We start from the raw sequence: 23,586 nt of genomic DNA, 5'->3' as shown, positions 1-23,586 counted from the left end.
TCCGGATATATGTTTCTTATGTTGTTTCGAATGTTTTGGAAGCCTTTTCATTTTGCCTATTTGGGACCCCACTGCCTATTTTTAATTATAATGCCTTTTTTTTGCCTTTTTCAATGAAATTTGACATTTTTTTAAAAAAAAATGTGTATATAAATTATTTTTCTCCCAAAAAACGATGTTGGCATTTATTTTTCTTCCGTTTATTATGTGAATAATTTTAGCCTTATTTAAGTAATATTGAACTCACGCATGTTTCAACATTGCTGAAGGAGAAAAGTGTGAGAAAAAAGTATTTCATGCTGAGTCAGTATATTGCCTTTCGGTGCATGATTGACTGCTGAAGTGAACAGGTTGATTTCGAACACAAAGAAAATCTTTCTGAAGTCTCCATCTCGAACCCGAAAATTTCAGGAAGTTGCACCTGAGCTTAGTTTACCTCAGCAACCAGTCTTGACGAGATAGGGAACCTGGATATCAGCAGCTATATATTATGCTAACAACCTTCAAAAAATCAGTGAGGTGATCGATGCTCTTCCAGAAAATGAAGCGGCTTCAATTCGTGAGGCGAAAAAACTCCTGTGCTATTCAAGTTTTTGAACATTATGGTGCATTGCCAGAGACAATTACAATTATAGCATCCATGAAAATCTTCGAGGAATCTATGCAGCAGATGATGGAAGTGCCAGGAGAAAAGGGGTCAGCTGTTGCGGAAAAGTGCAAACGGGTAGTGAGTGCAAATGAGGACTTGAAACAATTGAAAACAATTTGTGATATTCTAAAAGGTGAAAATGCTGTTACCAAAATGAGTCCAGCTACATTAGCTTGTTATATGTATGCTCCAATAACTTCTGCCGAAGTAGAAAGATCATTTTATATTATGAAAAACATTCTCTCTGACAGACGACTATCAATGAATGTTGAGAACTTAAAAAGCACCTTGTAGTTATGTGCAATCAAGACGGAGAAAATTGAAATGCTCTTCCCAATTTAGATTTTAACATTTTGCCAGAAATTATAGATAAAAGTAAGCGACTTCTAAATGTGCCTTTTTTAGGTTTATTTTGCCTTTTTTCATTTTTAGTGCCTATTTACCACATTATAAATGCCTTTTTGCCTACCTATTTTAACGAAAATAAATGCCTGAACTTCCGGGCTCTACAAATTACACACACTGATCCTGAAATACTGGTTTCCGTGCAATATGTTGTGTGTTGCCTAACACTGAGGCGATAGCAGAACTTCTTATTGAAAAGTTGCTATTGTAGTTGGTTAGTCGCCGTAGAGATAGGCAACACACATAACGGATTACAGGAAACCGGGTACTTCAGGATATAGGTGTCCCATCTTTTTTGCCGGGTGATTGTACAGAGATAACTCACAATATACACCCGAGACCTAAGATACCGCCAAGTATAATCTCGTCTCGTCTCGTTTCCATATCTATACCTCCACGGCTGAGTTGGAACAGGGGCGAAACCGCAACAGGGAGGAGATAAACGCGAAAAAGAAATTCCCTTTCTCGCCTTCAACAAGTCGCGCGTGGTTGCATAACTCCAGAGACCCCTCTCCCGGCTGCTCCTTCGGGATGCTGCGGATGCAGTCTTCGTAGGAAGGAAACTTCCATTTCCGCGCTCCGGCCACGCCCACTTTTTCATCACTTCCGGTACATCCAATGGGTGGAGCGGATCCTCCTTGGTATCGGAAGGGGGACGCACTGTTGCCAGATGTGATCGATGTGTCACTTTGCGCCGTCCTTTGTGCTGTCGAATGGGGAAGGAAAGGAGCCGGAGATTGTTTCCCAGCCTCATTTCCCCTGTGATTAAAGACTGAACCATAATGGCTTTTGCGAATTTTGATTACTTTTAAATTTTATTTTATTGAAAATGGATTGCTATTATTGGACTTAACTGACAATAAGAAATTTTTGTTGTACAATTTGTCATTGTAATCAAGGGGACCCGGGTTCAATACCCAGTTGAGGCACATTGCACGGTGGTTCGGATCCTACTTTAAACTGTAGGTCCGGTCCCAAGTAGCTTACAAGAGAAGAACGGGAGGTTAAGAATTCGAACAGTGAGCCTGGCGGTAACATCCTCGCACGTTTGGGGAGGGGTGATAAAAAGGTACCGTATCGTGTGCTTCATTGCACAATGAGTCAGAATGGGGAGGCTCAACGTCTAAATACACGCTAACCACTAAGCCAGGATGACAAAATATTAATTGATTGATTTCCTCTATTTTACTTCGCCATTCTGCCAATTTTGGCTAATTTGCGAAGATGGGAATGAGTGATGATATGATGAAATTGATGAATGGATACTCACAAGCATTGATGCCTAGGCAGGGGTTCGAACCCGGGCCCCTAGGATGACAAAAGACAAAGGTCGTATGTGCATAAAGTGGACTTTATAAGCGATATCTCAATCAATCAATCAATTGTAATCATTTATTTTAATTTTAACCCTAGCTTACCCGTGCCGTAAAAGAAACTTAGTTACCTGAGGAAGGGGGGTCACAGGCCCACAATTTTTTTATCACTAAAATTCAAGATACAATTTTGTTTTTGAATAATTGCTTCCATTGTTTTTGATTTGGGTGCCGTAGTTTATTAATTATAATAATTACATAAATTATAAACATTAATGAAAAGCAAACAAATAATTTAATAAGTGTCACTTGCATATTTTATCATTCACTAAACTTCAGAAAAAAACATGTTAATTTTGCATCGATGCTTTTTTTTCGTTTATATAGGCTCAGTTGAAAATTAATTATAATAATTACAAATATTACCATCATTACTAACCAATTGTACACTGCATCTGGAATCACTGTCATGAATACACATCCAAAGGAGTGTGCATGATAGGCCAACCAAGTGAATTTTGCCCCCTATGTGCGTTACTTTTGAACAATGATCAAAAGTAATACAGAAAGATTGTGGTCATCCATTTTGATTTTTTTTATATAAAAATGTTACAGTTGAAAAATCGAAAAACAAAAGGTGGTGTCCGTGGCAGTATCTCCTCTCCGCTCCAGTAAGCTAGGGGTAATCTCTCTGGATTTTAATGTTGATTGATTGATGGATTTTGTGTTTTAAGTTCACTTTATGCACAGTAAGGGTAATCCGGACTGATCCTAGAGCTTAAAGTGAGATCCGAACCACTATTTGCGGATTTTAATGTTGTACGCAACTTAGGCTAGTAGGAAAATGTTATCGACAATACACATGCCAAAACGTAAGTGAAATAAATATGTGCATGGTTGGGCCAGTGACTCATCCTACTTCACACCGACAATTCAAACGTTTTTTTCAAACATCGACATTTTAATTTTTGTCCAGCTATATTACGGATCTGGACCACTTTGCGCTGTCGGCGAGTTTTATTCCCGGTGGAGACACAAATTCCACTTTAAACTGTAGGCCCAGTCCCAAATGACCTACCTGAGCATAAAGTACAAACCTTTGTGCGTAAGCATATGAAAATTATGACAGTAATAGTTATTGAGTCTTGTTTAAAAGGTCTGCTTTGATAGATAAAACAATATATTTCATATTTATACAGTGCCATATTTATATGCCGGAAATAGTAAAAAACAAATAAATTTCGCAACTATGATACATTTATTTGTTTGAATTTTAGCGATAATTATTCTTTATTAGTGGTATACGATATATCCAGTGTCTCGTTATGTCTACTATGTATTCTGTCACTTCGTTGCAATAGAGTAAATCTTCTCTCATTGTCCAGTGACCAAATTTATTTTTTTCAATGATGGAGATCCCTATTCGTACTTCATGCTGAGAAAATAAAATCATGACCTCATGAATTCACCTGAAAGTTTAAAGGCCACGCGCATATTAATATGCCCCTGCATAGGGATGAGATAAGCATTGGTATGATATGTAATTTTTTTATACACAACAAATGTATCTTTCTTGTGAGTCTCGCATGTATACAGTATTTTGCATATTTTTCACGGTACATTATGAATTATCGTGACTTTTCTTCGCACAATCTATCCTCTAACACTACTCTTTTCCCTGTGCTCTTTCCCTGCAGAGAAACATTTGGATTCATAAGTCAGTTTTCTATAATGACACAAACGATAGCGATGTTAAGTTAGAGGGAGTAGCTGCTGAAAAATACTGATCTGTATTCGTGCATGATGGTGTATTGTATACATTTATTTTGATAGTACAAGTAAATTAATTCACTGTGCATGTAATTTATGAATCATAAATTTGTTACTGTATAATATCCCAGAACTGAAAGGTATAAACAATCACCACTATTCAGGATGAGCGTGTACATGTATAATAGAATTGCAAACAAAAACCACAAAGTTGCTTTCAATCTTAATATTGCATAATATAAGAAGATAGTAAAATCAATATTTGTCAATGAATAATCTTCACAAATCATTATCAAAAATCTTTGTTTCATAGTCTTTATAACAATAAAGATACGTAAAAGTATGTAATATATACTTTCTTCTCCTGTTATGTTAATATCTTAGTATTTGATAGTATTTTATAGCATTAAATTATGATTTTGATTGCATATAAATTAAGTACATATATTTGTATCATTGTATGTATAATAATAATAATAATAATAATTAGGGCTAGGATTTTCATGACTTAGCTTAACTTTTTGGTAAGAGTGATGTGTTCCTAGAAATTCATATTATGAAGAAAGTAATTAAATTAAGGGGCTTTTTAAGAGCATATTTTAGCATATCTGGCCATTCCTATGTGATAGAGCATATTTTGATAGATTTTCGGTCATATTCAGCACATTTTCACTTTCTCAAGGAATATACATCTATTTTCGAAGTGGATTCGTTCTTACTCCCATGCTCACTCAAATTGTTGATTTTTTTTTACAATTATCCTTTCTAGTTTATATCCTGAAAAAATGTGAAAAGCAGACTTCCTTTCCAGTGGAAAGAAAGGATTTATTTATTTATTTACAGAAAGTATTAATTTTACATTGCAACTCAGGGCTCATAAAGTGTACTAAAAATAGTATGTAAAAATATCGCGGTATAAGTTAAATATTGATGTTTCAAAGGTTCAGTTGTAGGGGAATACTTTTCAAATTATAGTGCATATTTTTTTAAAAAAAAATAGGTCGTAAGAGCATTTTTATTTTGCATATTTTGGTGATTTTAGGTCATAAAAGTCCTAGTCCTAATAATAATAATAGCAACAATAAAAATGTTTTATGTCAGTATAGCTAATACAGTGTGCGTGTGCGCGTGTATGTACATGTATATAAAAACGTTCTCTTGCAACATATTTATACTTTGCCACTAATTTGAGAGTTTTCCTCTCTTGATGGCAAGTAAATAAATTATTAGTTTTTATTCTCGACTATGGAGAAAGTGCCACCAGAAGAAAGCACAGCTCTCTCTTCTTTCGAAATCTTCCAGTGTTAGAGAACGCGCGAGAAACACGTCCAAACACAAATCATTGTACGAAATTGCAGAGTTGCTACTCTTGTTTGTTGGCGCACGATTGCAAACGTGACATGTCCACCCCCTCCTGGGCTATTATAATAAATATCTTCCCTCGAGTCAAGACCTGCCGAGGAATAGTAATGCCAGACAGTTACACCAAGGTGATTGATGCAACCTGGGCCCATTAGGTGCCGGAAGCTCTTACAGCTGAAGACGAATGATGAAACATGTGCGGTGGGTTACGGAGAGAAAATGCACCGAAATTGATGATGCTGGAGGCGTTGTATATCTCAGGAAAGGGATGGATGGATGGAGTAAACGTTAAGCGATGGAAATGTTCCATCCTTAGCGTTAGCCGGAAAGCGAGGTTACTAATTTATTTACATCCGTTCATCTAGACCCGCAGACAACTGCTGGCTTTTTTTGTTTGGTTCATTTTACTTTGCTTTTCTGCCACTTTGGCTAATCGAGAAGATTAGGATGAGTGATTATATGATGACATTGATGAAAGGACACTCACACAGAACACCCATGCCCAGGGATTCGAACCCGGCTTTTTATACTTACGGTGAAGTGGAATTGGAATATTGATTTATATAAATAAATTATAGTATTATGAATAATGTATGTACAAGGGTTGGATAAAAAGTAATGGCAACACTGGTATAATTGGTACTTGACTGTATTGGCAGAGGAGCACGTGTTACATTCCTTCAAAATTATCGCCCCTCATCTCTACGACCTTCTGCCACACGTATGGAAGGCGCCGTACACCGTCAGCGCGTCCATCTCTATCGATGTCCCGCAGTGACCGCCCTATAGCACGTATGATGGCTTCGCGCGTGTCGTAGTGCTTCCCGCCCAGTGGTTCCTTCATTTTGACAAAGCGGTCGTAATCACACGGTCTCATACCGGTGAATACGGCGGATGTTCCAGTACCTCCCACTACCAGTTATGCAGGAGCGCCGTCACATTGTTCGCAGTGTGACTGATACCTTCCATTGTCAAGCAGGATGATGGGACACCGTGCCGTCGCTTCCTTCTTAATGCGAGACGAAGGTGGTGTTGCAAGAAGGTGCAGAAGTAGGCAGCGTTGACCGTCTGCCTGAGAGACGTTGTTCTTCTTGCCTAAACATATTGTTAGGGCGCTTGCACTCTCGTCCTCTGCTTCAGAGCACTGCTGTTTTTGACTGAATAACATACAATCGCTCCCACTCACTATACTTCCTCGTCTGACATTCCTTTATCAGCCACGAAACGCTTGTGGCGCTGTGACTCACCCCTTTCACGGGACAGCAGTGTTGCCATTACTTTTTATCCAACCCTTGTAGTAGTATGTTGCGGTAAGGGTAGTTTAATATGAATTTGCATAATTCAGTATTCTTACAAACTAAGGGACGTCCCATTAATTTGTTAAATTTGTTTCGCTCTTCGTAATAAATCGGTAAGAAAGTACGAGACCACACTGTACTCACATCTACATACGTGTACATGTATGTATCTATGTAAAGAACTATCAGTGGGACTCGTATGTTAGGTACATATATATTTTTTGAACATGCAACGTAATTGATTAAATTTTAAATTGTGGGAGCGTCTGCACTTCTATTTTGCACCCGTCATATTATACGAGGCCAACCCCTTACCATAACAAATAAAAACGTGCCTGAGAAATAAAATATTCTTACCTGGGTTAAAAGCTGAGGCTATAAATGAACACTGAGCACATAGAAGGACAAAGCACTGGAAAATACACACACATTCCTGCAGAGGATTATACTGCCCGTAGGTCCAAACGCAAGAGTCTCGTTGGTCTGCAAAATTCAGTCCAGGGTACACTACGTAGAACTGAGGTTGACATTTGGGTGTACTATGTGCAAGGGCCACTCCTTACACCCCACATGACACCCTAGGTAGAATATTAACACCAAATACTATTTCTCATAACAAATCATTTTTCATATTTTTTAATATTTGATTATGAGGACATAGAACGCTAATTTTCTCGACCTAACTTTCCAAGGAAAATTTTAAGTTCTGTTTCTATAGATTTCTCTGAAAGGAAGCAAATAATTTACTTCACAATGCCGATAAGCGAAATGATTGCTATTTCATCGACATCAATTCCGGTTTGTAGTCCAATTCTATGTGTTGTATTAGCATTTGAAATATAGCTTACTGCGGGAGTTACCATGGGGCATTTAGAAACACCGGGGGTTACTCTGTGAGCCGTAATATTGTTCGACAGCAATACTTATTGCGACACAAGTGTAATCTAAATAAAAAAGTCACAACTGTTAGCAAACCACATTCAAAGTTCATCTTTACGTCTCTGCAATTTCCTTATTATTGCGCGAGTTTGTGTAGGTGATACAGAAATCGTTGAATGTGCAGGTAAGACACTGGGGGCAGGTGCATTCTTGTGAAAGTAAAAGTAAAATTCAAGTAAACATGGAGTAATCCACACACTATTATGAGAAATATATACACCTGCGTATTAATATAATGTTACCTTATATTGTTAAGTTTTTGATTGAATTTTGAAACACATATAAACATAAAATACGTATTTACCATGTTTTAGAAAAACCCGAAAGTCAAATCAAACACCGAATAAATGTGGCAGTAATTTATTCACGGAGAGTACTCAGGTTTCTTCGTGAAATGACATTGGCTCATTGTGGGTGATCATGTTTTCGACGCACACCTCTGTCTTGCTGCAGTATCCAGGTCGAACGTAAACGGTCTTTCCTTCTTCTGGTTCAAACAGTCTCTGGCATGCAGTCTTCCCGGGCGATTGAGAAGCAATTATCTGAGCTCTGATGTTACACACCTCATCATCAACGGTTCTCAAGATGCCGAAGAAGTTCAAGCACCATATTGTTGTCGCTATTGCGAACATGACGAATGCTATAATGACAATTAAGCACACACAGTTCCAGCCAAGATTGAGTAGCGCCTGGTGGCTTCCTCCATAAATAAAACCGTATTCTTTGTCAGCCAGTGGAGGCATAAGTGTTCCAAATATTCCACAGAGAAAGTGGACACCGATAGTATTTAAGTAATCCTCCACGAACATTTTCCCTGCAAGAGGCGCCCATAGGCAGAAGATCAGAGAACCGATTGTGGAAATGATGAAAGATGCGTACGATGTGTAAGCGTTAAGACCTCCGGAAATTGATACGAGACCTGCCAAACCGCCTTGAATGCACTTCAAGGCCGTCCAGTATGCTGTGAGTTGACGCTGGAACGAGAAGCTCACTACCAGAGTCACCAATACGCCAGAAGATATCGCTACCACTGTGTTGAGGACGACATCGATTGAATACCTGTATGCAATGCCAACTCCTCTCCTAACGCAGATAAAAGATGCACTGCCGATACCAACGAAGCCAAGAATTACAAAGAAGTACCCTGTCACTGCTAATATTGGTGAAGATGGAGGCAGAGACTTCTCATCCATTTCTGCAAGAACCATCACCTTCCTTCCTAAGGCTATTGTGGACACCAACGCCACGGTGCCTCCGCACACATGTATGAATGCTGAACCAGCGTAATCCTGAAACTCAACCATATGATCCATAAGTGTGTGTGTTCTCATCCAGCCACGATCAGACTTGGTCCAGTGCAGTATCAAAGGCAGGATGATACCCACAAACACTACTGTCTGTATCACGAAGCTGACCATTCGGACCCTAGATACTGTCACTGACAACACTATAGCCGTCACTGTGATGCAAATACACCAAGCAAGGAGTGCTACTTCCGACCTGTACTCGCCGGTTAAGAAGAAATTGGTTGTGCCAACTACGTTTGCAAAATCTTTTCCGAAGGCCAGACCGAATCCAAGAACGATGAAAACTAGGCTGGACAGTGTCACATCTAAAACATCTTGTATAACGATGGCCATGACATTGTGTGTCGGGACACAACAGAGGTGCAACATAAGAAAACCAGTTCGTGCGAACAAGACTGCCATTCCACACAACACGGTATACCATACGTCCATATGCTTTCCAAACTCAATTATAGTTTCATTATATTTTAATGTTGTTGTTGACGTCTCTTCATAATCGACTGATTCCATTGTAATCCTAAACTTCACGATCACTTTTCCTGCAAACATCCAAGCTTTTCATTTTCTTAACCATAATTTTCTTCTATGTCTACACATAAAAAATTCTATCAAAAATCTTTATATCCCATCCCCAACACTCGTTAAGATAGTCCAAACACAATTAGTTCTATTAACTTGAGCACAACTTAGAAAATGCGACAATGCTGAGACTACACCAGTAAGTCAGGTCTGGCCTACATGTGGTTAACATCGTCGTTATTTTGTTGGCTCACACCGCATATTTTTGCGATTTCTAGCCAAAGTTGCTGAGTTAAGGTACTATTATTTATGTTCCAACATGTTGATTGATATTTCACTTTCTTCAAAACACTACGGACTTCTTATTGAATGCTGCTGTCCATTATGATATTATGACTTTACAAGGTCTTTTATATTTAATTTGTCTAAATAGTTGGGGTCATGAGTGTTTAGATTGCATTCCTATGTTTTCGAGCGAAAATATAAACCATCCAAATAACTGCAGTACGAGGTTCAGTGATGAATGTAGATATGGACATCGCAAACTGAGTAGATATGGACATCGGAAATGGAGTCTGTACGCGTTGAAAGTTTTTTTATGTAAAGTGTCTCGATGTTTTTTTTTCCTTCGGTGGCACTGAAAAAAATGGTTGAATGATTAGATTACATCTCCGCACTGACAGAAAGTTGAGGGCACAAGTCCCAAACGTGCCAAATGTTGACCAATCAAAACACGACCTACAAGCACTCGCAACATATTGTGTGGTTAACGATACATTACGCGTTCAAAATTTGGTTTATTATTCTCACCTTCTTAGGTCATTTCCGTGTTCAAATATGCCGATAGTACCTTATAAAAACAATCTACAGTGCATTCTTCATTCTTACTGTATGTATCAATGTCATCTGACTTCTCTCATAACATTAAACTCTAGTGATTTATGTATTGCACATAATGAAACCCATTCTTCACATTTGAGTTTTATTTCTTGGTGGCAGAATCAAAGTAGGTAAATAACGGAGGCAATGGACTGGATTTGAGAATGATGAATGACGTCATTTGGCAGTTTGTGAGATTGGAAGAGAGACACTTTAAAGTTCTACAATCGCAAAGTTATTTTCCACGATACAATGATTCTTAAAAAAAACGGAATAGTGCATTAAAATAATTTACATACTTATCGAAGAATAATATCGCCTGTTTGTTCTATTAACTCACTAGATGAATTGCAAAGACGAGAAAACTTCTCGAGTAGATGTATTTGTTAATTAAACATACATTTCTGTGTCATTGAATGGATTTAAGATATTCTGGAATAGTTGAATAAAATGCCCATAATATTGGTTTATTGCATATTATGTATAGAGCATGATAATTCATTTTAAATATTTACCTCTTTCAATACTGAGACTCTTTCTACTGTATTTCATATAAATTGATTCCGTTAAGTAAATGTGAAAATGTAAATTTGTTCGCTGGTATTGCACCGTACAGTAGGATACACAAATATTACTCGGCAAATTGCTCATAACTATTTTCATTAAATTTTCTCTTGGATCCTACGTGGATTTAAGGTCTGGATTTTAAAGTGTACTGGTGCAAAGGTTTTCAGCAGCTAGTTTGGCATTTTGTATCAATTCCAGAAAATCTCGTTGGGTAAAACAGAGAGAATATACATGGAGATCGATAAGTTTGCTAGGTAATACTTATGCATCCCACTGTACCATACCATATAAGGGAGCGGGCCTGTGCAGAGGTATCCAAACATTCTCGATCACGGCTGAAGATGAAGTGTATTATTCCCCGGTAATTGAATGGGCTCCAGAGATGCTTATGCAAAGACATCAATGGAAAAAAAAATTGAGAGATCACTTACTATGAGGAAAGAACTTAAGTCTTTCGCGTGGATCTGCCCATTGGATTGAGCTTTTGCTTATGTAGCTATATTTCTCCCAAAATTCCACGTACATATATAACGTCATCTCGCTGTTGTTCATTGCCCTCATTAGTTCACCTGCATTTGTAGATCTTGGAAGTAATAATACATTCATGTTGATTTGAACTCCATATGTAATGAACTATTTATCTATCGTTGTTGTTGACATGTCGAAATTAAGGTCATGCATTTTAACTTTGATAAATTACCCTTAAGTATACTCTCTTTATCATGGGAAAGTATTTGCCGTCCTGTTTCCAACACTCTTGCTGGTTGACAAATACTTTCACCCTGTTTGAATTGAGTCCTTCCTTTTAGATTTTAGAATTGATGCTTTCAACAGAATTGTGTGGGTTGGTCATCGATCGAATGTGATGTGTTCGTCTGTGTGCGTGTGGCCGGGTGTTGCGAGGATAAACCTAAGTGAGCGTAAGATTTGGGGCCAACAAATAAAGCAAAAAGCTCTCGGGAGTTCCGAGGCATGAGATAGAGCTTCACTTAACGAAGATTAGTTTGAAGCTTTGCCACTAGAGGGTGGAAAATATCCACGCGTTGTTTGCTTTCATTTTGAGGGTTAGCTCAGCCTGAATGTAAACACGATAAAGGGGATTTGCACACAGAAGATAAATCTGCATCGCCAATGATAGATTGAAGGAAGCGATGGTTATTCTAATGCTTATATCAGTGCACAAGCTTTAAATACGTAAAAATGTTTCTCAAAATTGCACTGCTACACTGCTATGTAGTCAAGAGTAAATTGACATATTATGGGAGTATTGAAATAACGCGCTGAAATTCCTACGGCTTAAAAATAACTTGCATTTTTATTTTTACCATTTACAGGAATGAGGATGAATAGAAATAACGGTAGACGACGCATTTCGAGTGAAGATAGAACAACTAGAAATTTTTTAAACATAATGTTTTCCATTATGCGTATATCCAGTTTATGTACTTTTTATGGTGTATTTTGATTGAATTATGTAGTTAATTTTACTTCGCATTTCTGCCACTTTTGGGTAATCACTAAGATGAGGATGAGTGATGAAAGAACACCCATTCCCAGGCCGGGATTCGAACCTGAGACACCTAGCGTCGATAGTGAATTTTGTACTGTTGATATGAATGGTAAGTTTTTGATATTATTTCACTAAATAATGATTTAGGAAAAGAAACAATATAAGGTACCTGAACCCAATATGGCCAACCTAAGGTTTGCGATTGTATCTAGCGGTGTACAAAGTCAGAATGATAAAAGTAGTGGCAAGATTCAAAAGACTGAACATTTCTGGACTTTTACTGAAAATTGGAGCCAATTTCAAATAATAACATGGGTGTAGAGAATATTTTATTAAAAAAGTTACGTTTACGCCATATATTTTGTTCTTCCACATCAAAATATGTAACAGAAATTGCAAAGAATGTACAACTATGTTTGTTTTTATAGGTAGGTAAGTATACACTTACACTTTGTTTACATAATGACATGAGATTTACACAAAGAAATATTGTTTATAAACTAATAAACAATGGAGTGACATGTCACAATTTGTTACAAGAAGACCATGGATTACACATCACAGTCTGGCCAAATGAAAGAGCGTCTATCATCCTTAGTGAGTTCCACACACATTACGTGAACATAAGAGTAACACATGTCACATTTGCGCATGTCTTTCAAGATATATTCCTATGTAGGCCATATTGAGTACACCTTACACTACATGGGCGTCCAGAACGGGGGTAAGGGGGGCCGTGGCCCCCTTGAAAACGAAAGTCAACAAAAAAATACATATTTCACACATATAATTTAATTTCAGCCACAATAATGTGTGTTATTTCACGAACATAATAAATTCAAATTTAAGCAATGTTTTGTGAGGGATGAACACTATTATTGGGGAAAATATGCCATGTTGGTCCTCCCTGGAAAAAAATACCTTCCTTGCCCCTCCCTGGAAAAAATCCTGCGGACGTCCATGCACACAGTGTTCTTTTCTCCTTGGGTATAAACAGTATTTTAGATTAAAATTTAAACTAAGTTCATTGTTGTAAAGTAGAAAGTATGAGCTATCATAACATGTACAGAAATAAACACCTGTCACTTGAAAGTTGTAGTAATTAATTACTTGACTATGAAATATTAGATCACGTACTGTACTGTATTAAGTGAAATACTAACGTCATTTGTTGAATTGACCATGTAACTACCTGGGAACAGCAAATTGGCCATATTGGGTTCATATAATTTATTTCACACCAAATCTTCGTGCTTAAAAGTACTTTCGGATATGATAGAACAGAATACATCTTACCTTTACGTCTAACTGTAAAATTTGTCATTGGTAAAATAATACCGTAACAAAAGTATTAAATAAATGTTTTTCATCCGGATTTAGTTAGTCGCCGAAAGTTTGAAACCAAAATTCCCCCTCACCCCGCCACTAATTTCAGGCTGCCATCGTCACTGGCGAGTAAATGAAATCGAGCCTTCTGTGGTGAGAGTGTGAATCTACCACTGAACACCCTTGGCTACCGAAACGGCTGAGAATACATCCATCTTCTTGACTGTACATTTAAATTACAAGGAACGTCATAATAGTGGTTTTAATAATACGCCTTGCATCCACGAAAGACAGTAAATGAAAATTAATTTTCTTGCGAAAGCAAGTAAACCGAAATTACTTTCTTATCTGTTTTCGTTTTGACAGTTTTCTTTCTTCTTCCTTGAGTCGTAACCCAGCTCGTCTTAATTTATATTCCCTCTGGATAAGGTTTTCGTGCCCTTTTTTCCCCCCTCTCTTTTAGCCAAAGCAGAAACCGGATTTTTCTTGCAACCGGTGATGTGGAAACACCGAAGAAAAGAAAACGAAAGTCTTAAATCTTCCACCAGAAGAAACAGAACCGTCTATTCCTCTCTCCCTCTTTACTGACTTTAGGAAACGAGAAAGAAGAAGAAAAAGAAAAATAAACTGTGTGCACGGAATGGTGTTAGTCGACGTGGGACCTTTGGCCATTACCATTTGTTGAATCGCTAGCTTGTACCTTTATTGGAGCGGAGGCTCGGGGTTTTGCCTATCCATCACTGGGAGGCGCTAACGTCGTTTCTTCAAGCGCCGAAGGCGAATGAAATCTCTGAGAGCTTATATTACTTTGTTCTCTGATTGATGACCGGCGTTGTCACAGGCTATAAGGAATGATTGCGAAGTGAAATAAATAAGGTGCATCAGTGGAATGACATAGAGTTCAATGAATTGTTACGAGACGAGACTTGGCAGTCTCGTTCTCGGTCTTGTCTCGATTTATAAACATTCGTCTCCGTCTCGAAGGCGAATTCTCGAAATATATAGGATAAGCTTTATGCTGCATTCTATCCTATTGACTAGTGACATGTTGAATTCACCTCAATAACTACTTGTATGCAGTGTGAGAATTAACGGGGATCTCCTCCCCACAAAGCATTTTATTCACGGCAAAATAAAATTATCTTTATCCCAGCCAGGGATGTTTTTGTCCCTTTCAAAGAAGATGACATATACAGGGTGCGTCATAAGTCTCTATACAAATTGTGAAAACTGTGACTACTGTTTATTTTCTTTCTACAAATTGCATTATATTATCCTACAGTTAAAGGATATGTTCCACATGTCTCCCTTCCATGTCCAATGCTAGGCGCTCTAACCAATACACTGCTTTGGCTGATTCCAATTTCCACAGAGAGGCGTCGGGTCCCCTTTGTCGGACTCCTGGTCTTCGCTGTCAGCACCTGCGTTACCCCTCCTTTCATCTGTTGCCGTCTTTGGTCTTCCAGCCCTGCTTTCGTCGGCGACGGAAGCTGTCCTTCTGAATTTCTTGATAAGTTTGGCCACGGTGTCGTTGGTTATCTGCGTTCTGTGGGTTGCATTGAATGTACATGCTACATGACGGGTGGTACAACTCCCAGCCAACAGAATGATGTCAATCCGTTCTTCCTTCGTTAGTGGCATCTCTTTTTCATTGGTTCACCTGCCTGAAAAGGATAAACATTAGTCACCGTTTTCACAATTTGTATGGAGACTTATGATTCGCCCTGTAGTATTCCATTTCTTAACTACGCCGTATGCAACAAACACAATTGAAATATCATTCGTGTCCACTAATGGTTCAGTCATCAAAGAATTCCCTGCCGAAAAATATGCAGCCTTGTGAATTAAAGAAGGACACCATTCTGCAATTGACAGGCTTCACCGATGCGAGGCAACAATAGGCTGTTTTGCACTTGTTTTCATGGCAAAGTACTGATATTTTATACGTAACAGGTGGCGCAAAAGTCATCATCCTATTTGAACTGACCTTTATTTTGATATCTTGTTGTTTATCAGTGGCGTAGCATGGACATTTCGTGTGGAAACGCCAAGTCCGAAGGAAGAGTCGACCCTTTCTCCCTTAATAATTTACTTATGGTATTAGTCGCCACAGGTATTATTTGCCTGAAGTAAGCTGGGTTTTCAATAAAACATCATCCATGCATGTTTTAGATAGAAAATTAGATGCTTCACTATGCCACAGATGTTTTGAACTCTGGTGTTCTATACCTTTTTTTATATCTTTCTGCATGACGCAAGTCATTAAAAACCTACCAGAATCACAAGCGCCTCTGCACAACAGTAGACGTCATTGTTGTGGGCGATCCAACTACTGATTGATTTGGTTTATTTTACTTCGCTTTTCTACCACTTTTGGTTAATTGCGAATATGAATATGAGTGATGATATTGATGAAGGGACACTGACAAAGAACACCCGTGCTCACGCCGGGATTCGAACCAGGGACGTCTGTCGTCTTGGCGCACTGTGAAAAGCAGAGTGGATGATCCAAATATCGTACACTCTACGACGTAACAGTGCCGATTAGTAATTCAGACCACTGTTTATTACATCTTGAGAATGCTGATAAACATTTTAAAATAATTTTCTCCAGAGACCATTCGATGTTAAGAGTTTTGAAATGAATGCTAAACATTTCCATTCACACAATATTAAGTAGTTAGATAATAACGAAAAAATACAATAAAAAATAATAGTTTTGCGGGTTTAGTGGTAGAGCAGCAACACGCTGAATTTCTATCACGAGGACTTCACCAACTTATTTGACATAAACTGTGTTGATCTTTTAGTTTCTAATACACATCGCTGTTCGTGCGATAAATTATACAATGCAGTGGCCATTAAGAAGCAACATATTTGAGATTGGTAAAGTTACGTCAGTCAATATTGCGTATTGTAGCATCACACAGCACGAGTTGCATGAGCGCGAAGAGCGAAGAACTGGGTAGGAATTCTGCCGCTGTCGTCTGGTTCAGAAGGCAGGAAGGGTCACATGAACCAATCACTGTAGACCTCTCGTACGCTGGCGTAAGAGAGCCCATTTACGCGCGTGCTGTAGAAATGGAAGCTTTCCCTCCATAAAGGCAGCAAGGAATATAGGAGTCCTGTACGCCGAACCTGCTCGGCGTCCGGCCGGGAAAGGCATTGAAAAGAGATGCTAGAACGAGTGTTGAGAGTGGAGCGTTGCAAGCGGATCGCGAAAAATAGCCATTATAATGCCATGAAGGTCAAACATATATGAAATTAGTCACGTTTTACTTTATAATCACAGCATTTAAGCATTTTTGAAATTTTAAATCTGGGAACGCCGGGCGTACGGGCGTACTATAACGCTACGCCACTGTTGTTTATATCAGTAGTGTTTTGTCAGTTAAATAGACGATACTTACGAAATTTATTGTGTGCGAAAATGAACAAGTGTACCCCACAAGAACGTGGAAAAATTGTAACAATATTTTTAAGAAATAATCTATCTGTAATCTTGACACAATGAGAATTTAGACATTTTCCAATTTCCATTCTCCAGAATTTTCCCTTTGGGGATATTTGAAGTCATTGTATGAATAAGCTAGAAACGTTATAGCAACTAAAGGACAATATTCAGCATGAAATTGAGAACATTTCCCCGCAGATTTCCAACACCATGGAAAACGCAATAAAAAAGAGCTCAAATTTGCATCATTCCGAATGTTGGTCATTTATTAGATGTTATGTTTAAAAATTGAGGACATTAAACTTACAAGTATCAATAAAAGTTTAACACAAAGAACCCCTACTTTGTTTATTTAAAACCCAAGCTATAGGCTACGAAAATCAGGTGATGACTTTTGCGCCACCTTGTATTTAAGTGTTCACAGAAACGTATAAGTAGGTTAGGTGGACGTTAAGTTTGAACTTGGACAATAGAATTTTGGCCCAGTTTTCGTTATTACTAATTCGATAGTTCTTTTTGTGCATACGTTTGGGTTTTCTCAGAATGCAAATATACTAGATGTTTCTAAATTACTTAGAATGTAGTGATCTAGGTGAGTACCAATGTTCTAAGGCACTTACAACAGCAAGGCAATAGTTTAGTTTACTAACTAGTAACACATACAATTGAGCATACTCAAAAACTCCTACCTCCATAAATCACAAATAAGCCACTGAGTGGGCTCAAAGCAAAAAGCTTAATTCGCACAGTGCTTGTGTGAGAATGTGTTATCTGAAATGGAAAAGAAAATTAGAAGTTCTAATACTATGTATCTGGTACTACTAGTTACCTGTGGAAACACGAATGGATATTGTGACTTGTCTTGTGGCATTTGTACTCATTCATCAATATTAAACCTTAAGGTAACACTTGATACATATTTCTAAAGATAATCGCGTTTCAGATTGCATCTCGTTATCTTTAAATTCACTATAATTAAACTGCAATATGCAATCAAATTTATTAATTTCTAATCAAGTTAAATTTTTCACAACGCAACAACAGCCGCGATTATGACATTTGTACAGTTGCTATTTTATGATATATTTACCAGTTTTCTTTGGAATTAATTTCAACACTTTTTAAAATACACACACATTTGATTGTGTAGATTTGAAACTGATTGTGGAAGACTTACAGTTTTAGAGCAAAGTTTTAAACACGATTGAGGGCATATAAGGGGTAGCCTTCTGGTAAGGTATTCAAAAGTCAGTCTACACCCGGAAAACTTCCTCCAGGCCTACGCATCCCTGGTGCCTGGGCACATGGAGAGGGTAATTAATCATTTGTGGGGTCGTGCTCTCCTGTGTTTGTTCTTGTGTGTGCTGTGACCCTTCACAGCCTCAGCATTTAAGCACGGTAAGGAGGTTTTTGTCCTCAGAGATAGTATAATTTTAGTTCTTGTTAAGTAATGACTGAATGCATTAGTTTTAGAAATTTAGTAAGGATATTGGTAAATTTCTCGTAAGTAACAGACGGATTTCATCAAATTTACAGGAGAAATTACTTACCAAATGCAGTTTCTTTATACTTGTGGAAGTTCGGGGAACTGTTTTCTCGTATCGTTCATTGAATTTTGCCGGTAAATCATCTATTTTTCGATATAAATGTGTGACCGATGCACGAAAGCCCTTGCATCCATTTACTTCGAGGTGGATGTAGCCTGTGTGTGATGACGTAATCCCGGTCAGTGTTTCCAAACACGTGTTTTTGTAACTGAAGAAGGTACGTTTCCGTAAATGGTTCGTGGGGCTATGTGTCAATGGTTCGTGATGTGTCAATGGTTCGTGGGGCTATGCGAGAATGGTGTGTGGGGCTACGCATGTTTTTTTCGAAACCAAGTTTTAACTATTGTAACCTATACGTGACCCTACCTAACCTAACCTTACCGGAAATGGTTCGTGGGGCTATGTATGAATGGTTCGTGGGGCTATGCGTCAATGGTTTGTGGGGCTTCAGGGGCGCCGACTTACCAAAATTATTGGGGTGGCTCTGGTCACTGAAATAAATTAATAAATGACTCTCTCTCCCTTTTTTAAGTTTTTGCTTCAGTGTTCGGAATCTCATAAAAGCCCATGAATTCCTAAAAAATATCACAATTTTTATTCACAGTTCGAATGCAGCATTATTGTCCACGGATGGATATGTCACAAGTTTCGTCAACCATAATAGCAAAATATTCCCGACTTTTAATATCTGCTACCACGGAGCGCAAAACAGATCTCCCTAATATATCATTGATCTCGTTCTGAATGTCATGTGAGAGCCATTTGTAGCCCGAACTACCCTAGTTCATGCACATCGTCTTTTGAAACTCTTTTTAGTAAAAATTTTAACAATACTCAAAATTATATACTTAGTATATAGTAATAAGTCATGTGTTTTGCTGTCTCTGGTCATAGCCCCCCAAGTTGATGGTTTAGCAGTCTCAGCCCCCCCAAAGTTGCTGGTCTAGAACATTTCAAATGTGTGTTTAAAGTTAAGTTCATGTGGCACAATTCAGAGTAAACTTTACAAGTGAAGCAAAATAATACATTAGATCCTCTTAAGCAAAATTATTTGGGGGGCTCTGCCCCCACATCGTTAACATTGGGGGGGGCTCGAGTCCCCCTAAGCCCCATGGAGTCGGCGCCTATGGGCTACGTAGGCAGTGGGGTGGAAACACTGCATGCCGAGTACGGTAGTGAAACTGTGATCGCCATATTGCTTGTTACCGAAGGCAAAAAGAAACGAAGAAAACTTACTCGATATGTCGCAAATAGAGCTTATTTCCGTGAAATAAGCGAAATGCCATCTTAAGTAATGTTTCTCAATGCAGAATACGTAAGTACGAATATTCAAATTAAATGAACTAGCAAATTTCAGCCGTTTGTCCGATACGAGAAATCTATTTTTAACATATTTTATTTTTGTATTAGGGACTTTTCCTCAATTTTGTTTTAGTTAAGTGGTTCATTCACGTATTGCTTGATTGATTTGTTGTTTCAAGTCCACTTTATGCAAAGATAGGTTCATCGGAACTGACTCTACAGTTTACCCCTTGATTACAAGGTGACGACGTTACCACTACGCCATCGGGTGACAGGTAAATATAGCATATGTGCTGATGTGTCCATAATATAAGAATTTTGATTTGAATATAAAATTTTCGGTGCGTCAGCAGTTAGGCTATTTTGCACCCGTCACAGTATATGGGGTCCAGCCCCTTACCATAAGTAAAATAACAATTGCAATGTCGTGTTACTAAAATATTAAAATTGTATGACTTTCGTTAAAAGCTGAGGTTGCAAAGAGGCACTCAGCACACATAAGGACAAAAGACAGGACAACACACACAATTATACTGGCCATAGGGCCAGTCGCCAGAGCATCGATAGTCTGCAAAAAGTAGTCCAGGGTGTACTACGTGGAAGTGAGGTTGACAATTGGGTGTACTACGTGGAAGGTCACCCCTTACACCCCCATAATATAAAAATCAATCAATCATTAAACACAATTGAAAATATACAGTTTTGTTGTTTAGAAATATGCAGGGGCTTTTGGCACTGGTATGAAGGGGACAGCGTGGGTGTTGTGAAACAAGAATATTAGAATCACAGCTAAGGATGGTAATATTATTGTTTCGTACGCTCTAATATGGCTTGTTGCATGGCATAATTACCTTCATGTTTCTAGCGTCGTTAGGCATAAATGTGTATGTAAATGCGAATCCAAAATTAGACAAGACAAAAGAAACATACTTTCAGCTTCGAGATGTTCCACTTTCTGTTATCAGAAATTTGCGAGGCAAGGCGCTAGGGTGCAGTGCATCCGAAGTACGACGACCCCGAAGAGTGGAAATTACGTTACCTTCCTCGGATGAGGAGGAAAGAAGCGTTCTATTTATAGATCGTAGATTTTTAATGACTCGCCAGGGACTGCAAAGTGCTTCGTAACGTATACCCGATTTGGAAATGAGGAAGCTGCCCCCCTTCCGCCCTTTTTTCGTCTTCATCATTTTGTAGTCTGTGAGCACCTCTCAAGAATCATTACGTAGTCTGTTTGCGCCCTGGTCATTGAAGCTTCGTTTTTCTCATTCGTTCACTTCCATTTGTATTGATCCCACTTTAAACTGTAGGTCCCGTCCCGATTAGCCTTTCTGTGCATAAAGTGGACTTAAAACAACAATTCAATCAATCAATCAAACCATTTGTATTGAATAGTAAAACATATTTTTCCGCTGTTTTTCTTAAAATACTTTATTTGCAGATAGGCTAATCAAGACTGGACTCATGGTTTAAAGTGGAATTCAAACTACTGCACAATTTTAGCATACAATGTTAATTGGATATTACCTATTGTCTAGTGGTCGGCGAAATGCTGTTGAGTTTAAAGATGTGACCACCAATGATATCGTAGTATTGCAGCTAGAAATAAGTGTAGAATTGTGGAGTTTCAATATTACGTACGGGGAAAATTCAATTCACCGATAGGACCCCTCGCTCCAACCCGCACATCAGCAAACAGTACCTGTTTTTATCAGAAAACACAGGCCTGCGAATTTAAACTTTCTGGTTATTGCATAATGTTCAAATAGTGATTTTTTTTATATTTCGTGCGTGCTAAATCCGGAACTAAAATCAGTTTTTCTTCATCACGTCAGGTTTCTTTGCAAAATCAAAGTGAGTATATAAGACTCTCACGCACATACAGGATTAATACACACTATTATCACATGTAAGGAATTATATTTTCTTGTTAGTTTTACTCATCTGAACACTTCTATATTACTGTTATATTTATGAGAATAATATAAATATAAGTACTGTATTGTGTAAACAGGATTGAAGAAGACTATATTAAAAGCATCTCTAAACACCGCTTTGCACTTACTGTTTTACTGGTACCGGTAACAATTTCTAGAATGGCAAGTCCACGGTTTCAATTTTATAATATCTTGACTTATTTTAAGAAATTTCTTTGCGTTGCTTTTCGCTAGTGAGCTGTAGTTGGATTGTATCTTCAGTAACCCGCAGTAATCTGCCAGCATGTTCTTGTTCCATTTCCCTTGATATGTGCGTTCCATTTCCCTTACATCCTGGTGGAATCTTTCTCCTTGCTCTTCGCTCAGCATTCCTAGGTTATCGGGGAAATAGTCAAGATGTGAATGTAACCTTTAAGCTCATATTGCAGCCTAAATCTTGGAAAGAAATAAGCATTCTGTCCACCATTTGTGTGTAGTCTGGATGTGTTGCAAAGAAAGTTTTTAACTACATCCCGGAATGCTTTCAATGCCGATCGTTCTGCTGCGCATATAACGTCTTTAAAATTAGCATCAGAAAAAAGTTTTCTCATATCTGGACCTGTGAAGATACCCTCCTTGATTTTGGCATTACTGATGCCTGGGAATCGATGACACAGGTACTGAAAGCATTCACCTTCATTGTTTACAGCTTCATAAACCCTAGTTTGATATCAAGCGGAGGTAACAGTATGTTGGACTTGTCAAGAAGACTTTTTTTGTTTTATATTTTTCGAGCCTACAATCTACTGCCTACGTGGCCATTCCTTTTGGGTCCAGTGATGTGACCTTGCTCGACTGTCCAACTCACAAAGAAAGCAAGGGTGCTTTGTGTAACCTGCTTGTAGACCTAACAGAATACCTATCACCTTAAAGTCACCACGCACTTGCCACTTGTGTACCTGGTACTTTTTTTTTACACATCATCATCTCAAGATTTCCGTATGTTTCTCGGATAATAACTGAATGTGCAACAGAAACTGATGCAAGTTCGTTTTCGTTGTGAAGAAAGGCGCACTTCAAACTGCGCTTGGAGGCATAAATAAAAAGTCTCCAGTGGGTAGGGTGGGTCATACTGTGGTACTCCTAGTTTCAGCATAACCCCCGGAATGCTGTTGCAGTAAACCAAAGTTCCCTCTTCAGAGAAGAAAGGTGCAAATTCTTGTTCGTGATGTCTGTACCAATAGTACGTCGTCCCTGGTGCCAACATGTTCCTAACACGGAGTCTAGACACAAGTATCTCGGCAGATTCCTTTGTAAGACCAAGATCTCGAACAAAGTCATTTAAGGAACTTTGCTCGAAAAGGTTGGGTTGATTTTCAACACCACCTGGTGAGAAATCACAGACAAAAGTAGCGCCGGCCATTTCCGCGTCAGATCCAGAAGAGAAACAATGATGTACAGTAATCTCTTAGTAATCCGGCAGATATCAGACCAGAGGACTGCCGGATTAACGAAAACGCCGGATT

General features: G+C 38.4%; 2 protein-coding genes across 6 annotated transcripts in view; one reads left to right on the top strand and one right to left on the bottom strand.

Annotated features, from left to right (window-relative positions):
* Positions 1-23,586, top strand: part of LOC145999010 (regulator of G-protein signaling 9) — a 304,822-nt gene that overhangs the window by 94,206 nt on the left and 187,030 nt on the right. The gene's annotated exons all lie outside the window — the stretch shown is intronic.
* On the bottom strand, positions 8,081-9,744 carry LOC145998606 (ammonium transporter 2-like). Its single transcript, XM_083135058.1, has one exon. It carries the CDS (start codon positions 9,590-9,592, stop codon positions 8,114-8,116), a length of 1,479 nt encoding a protein of 492 aa, XP_082991184.1. The 5' UTR covers positions 9,593-9,744; the 3' UTR covers positions 8,081-8,113.

Source organism: Lepisma saccharinum, chromosome 14, assembly GCF_977018435.1.
Source record: "Lepisma saccharinum chromosome 14, izLepSacc3.1, whole genome shotgun sequence".
In the NCBI taxonomy this organism is placed as follows: domain Eukaryota; kingdom Metazoa; phylum Arthropoda; class Insecta; order Zygentoma; family Lepismatidae; genus Lepisma; species Lepisma saccharinum.
Note: the sequence above shows the minus strand (reverse complement) of the source record. Positions and strands in the feature narration are given on the sequence as shown.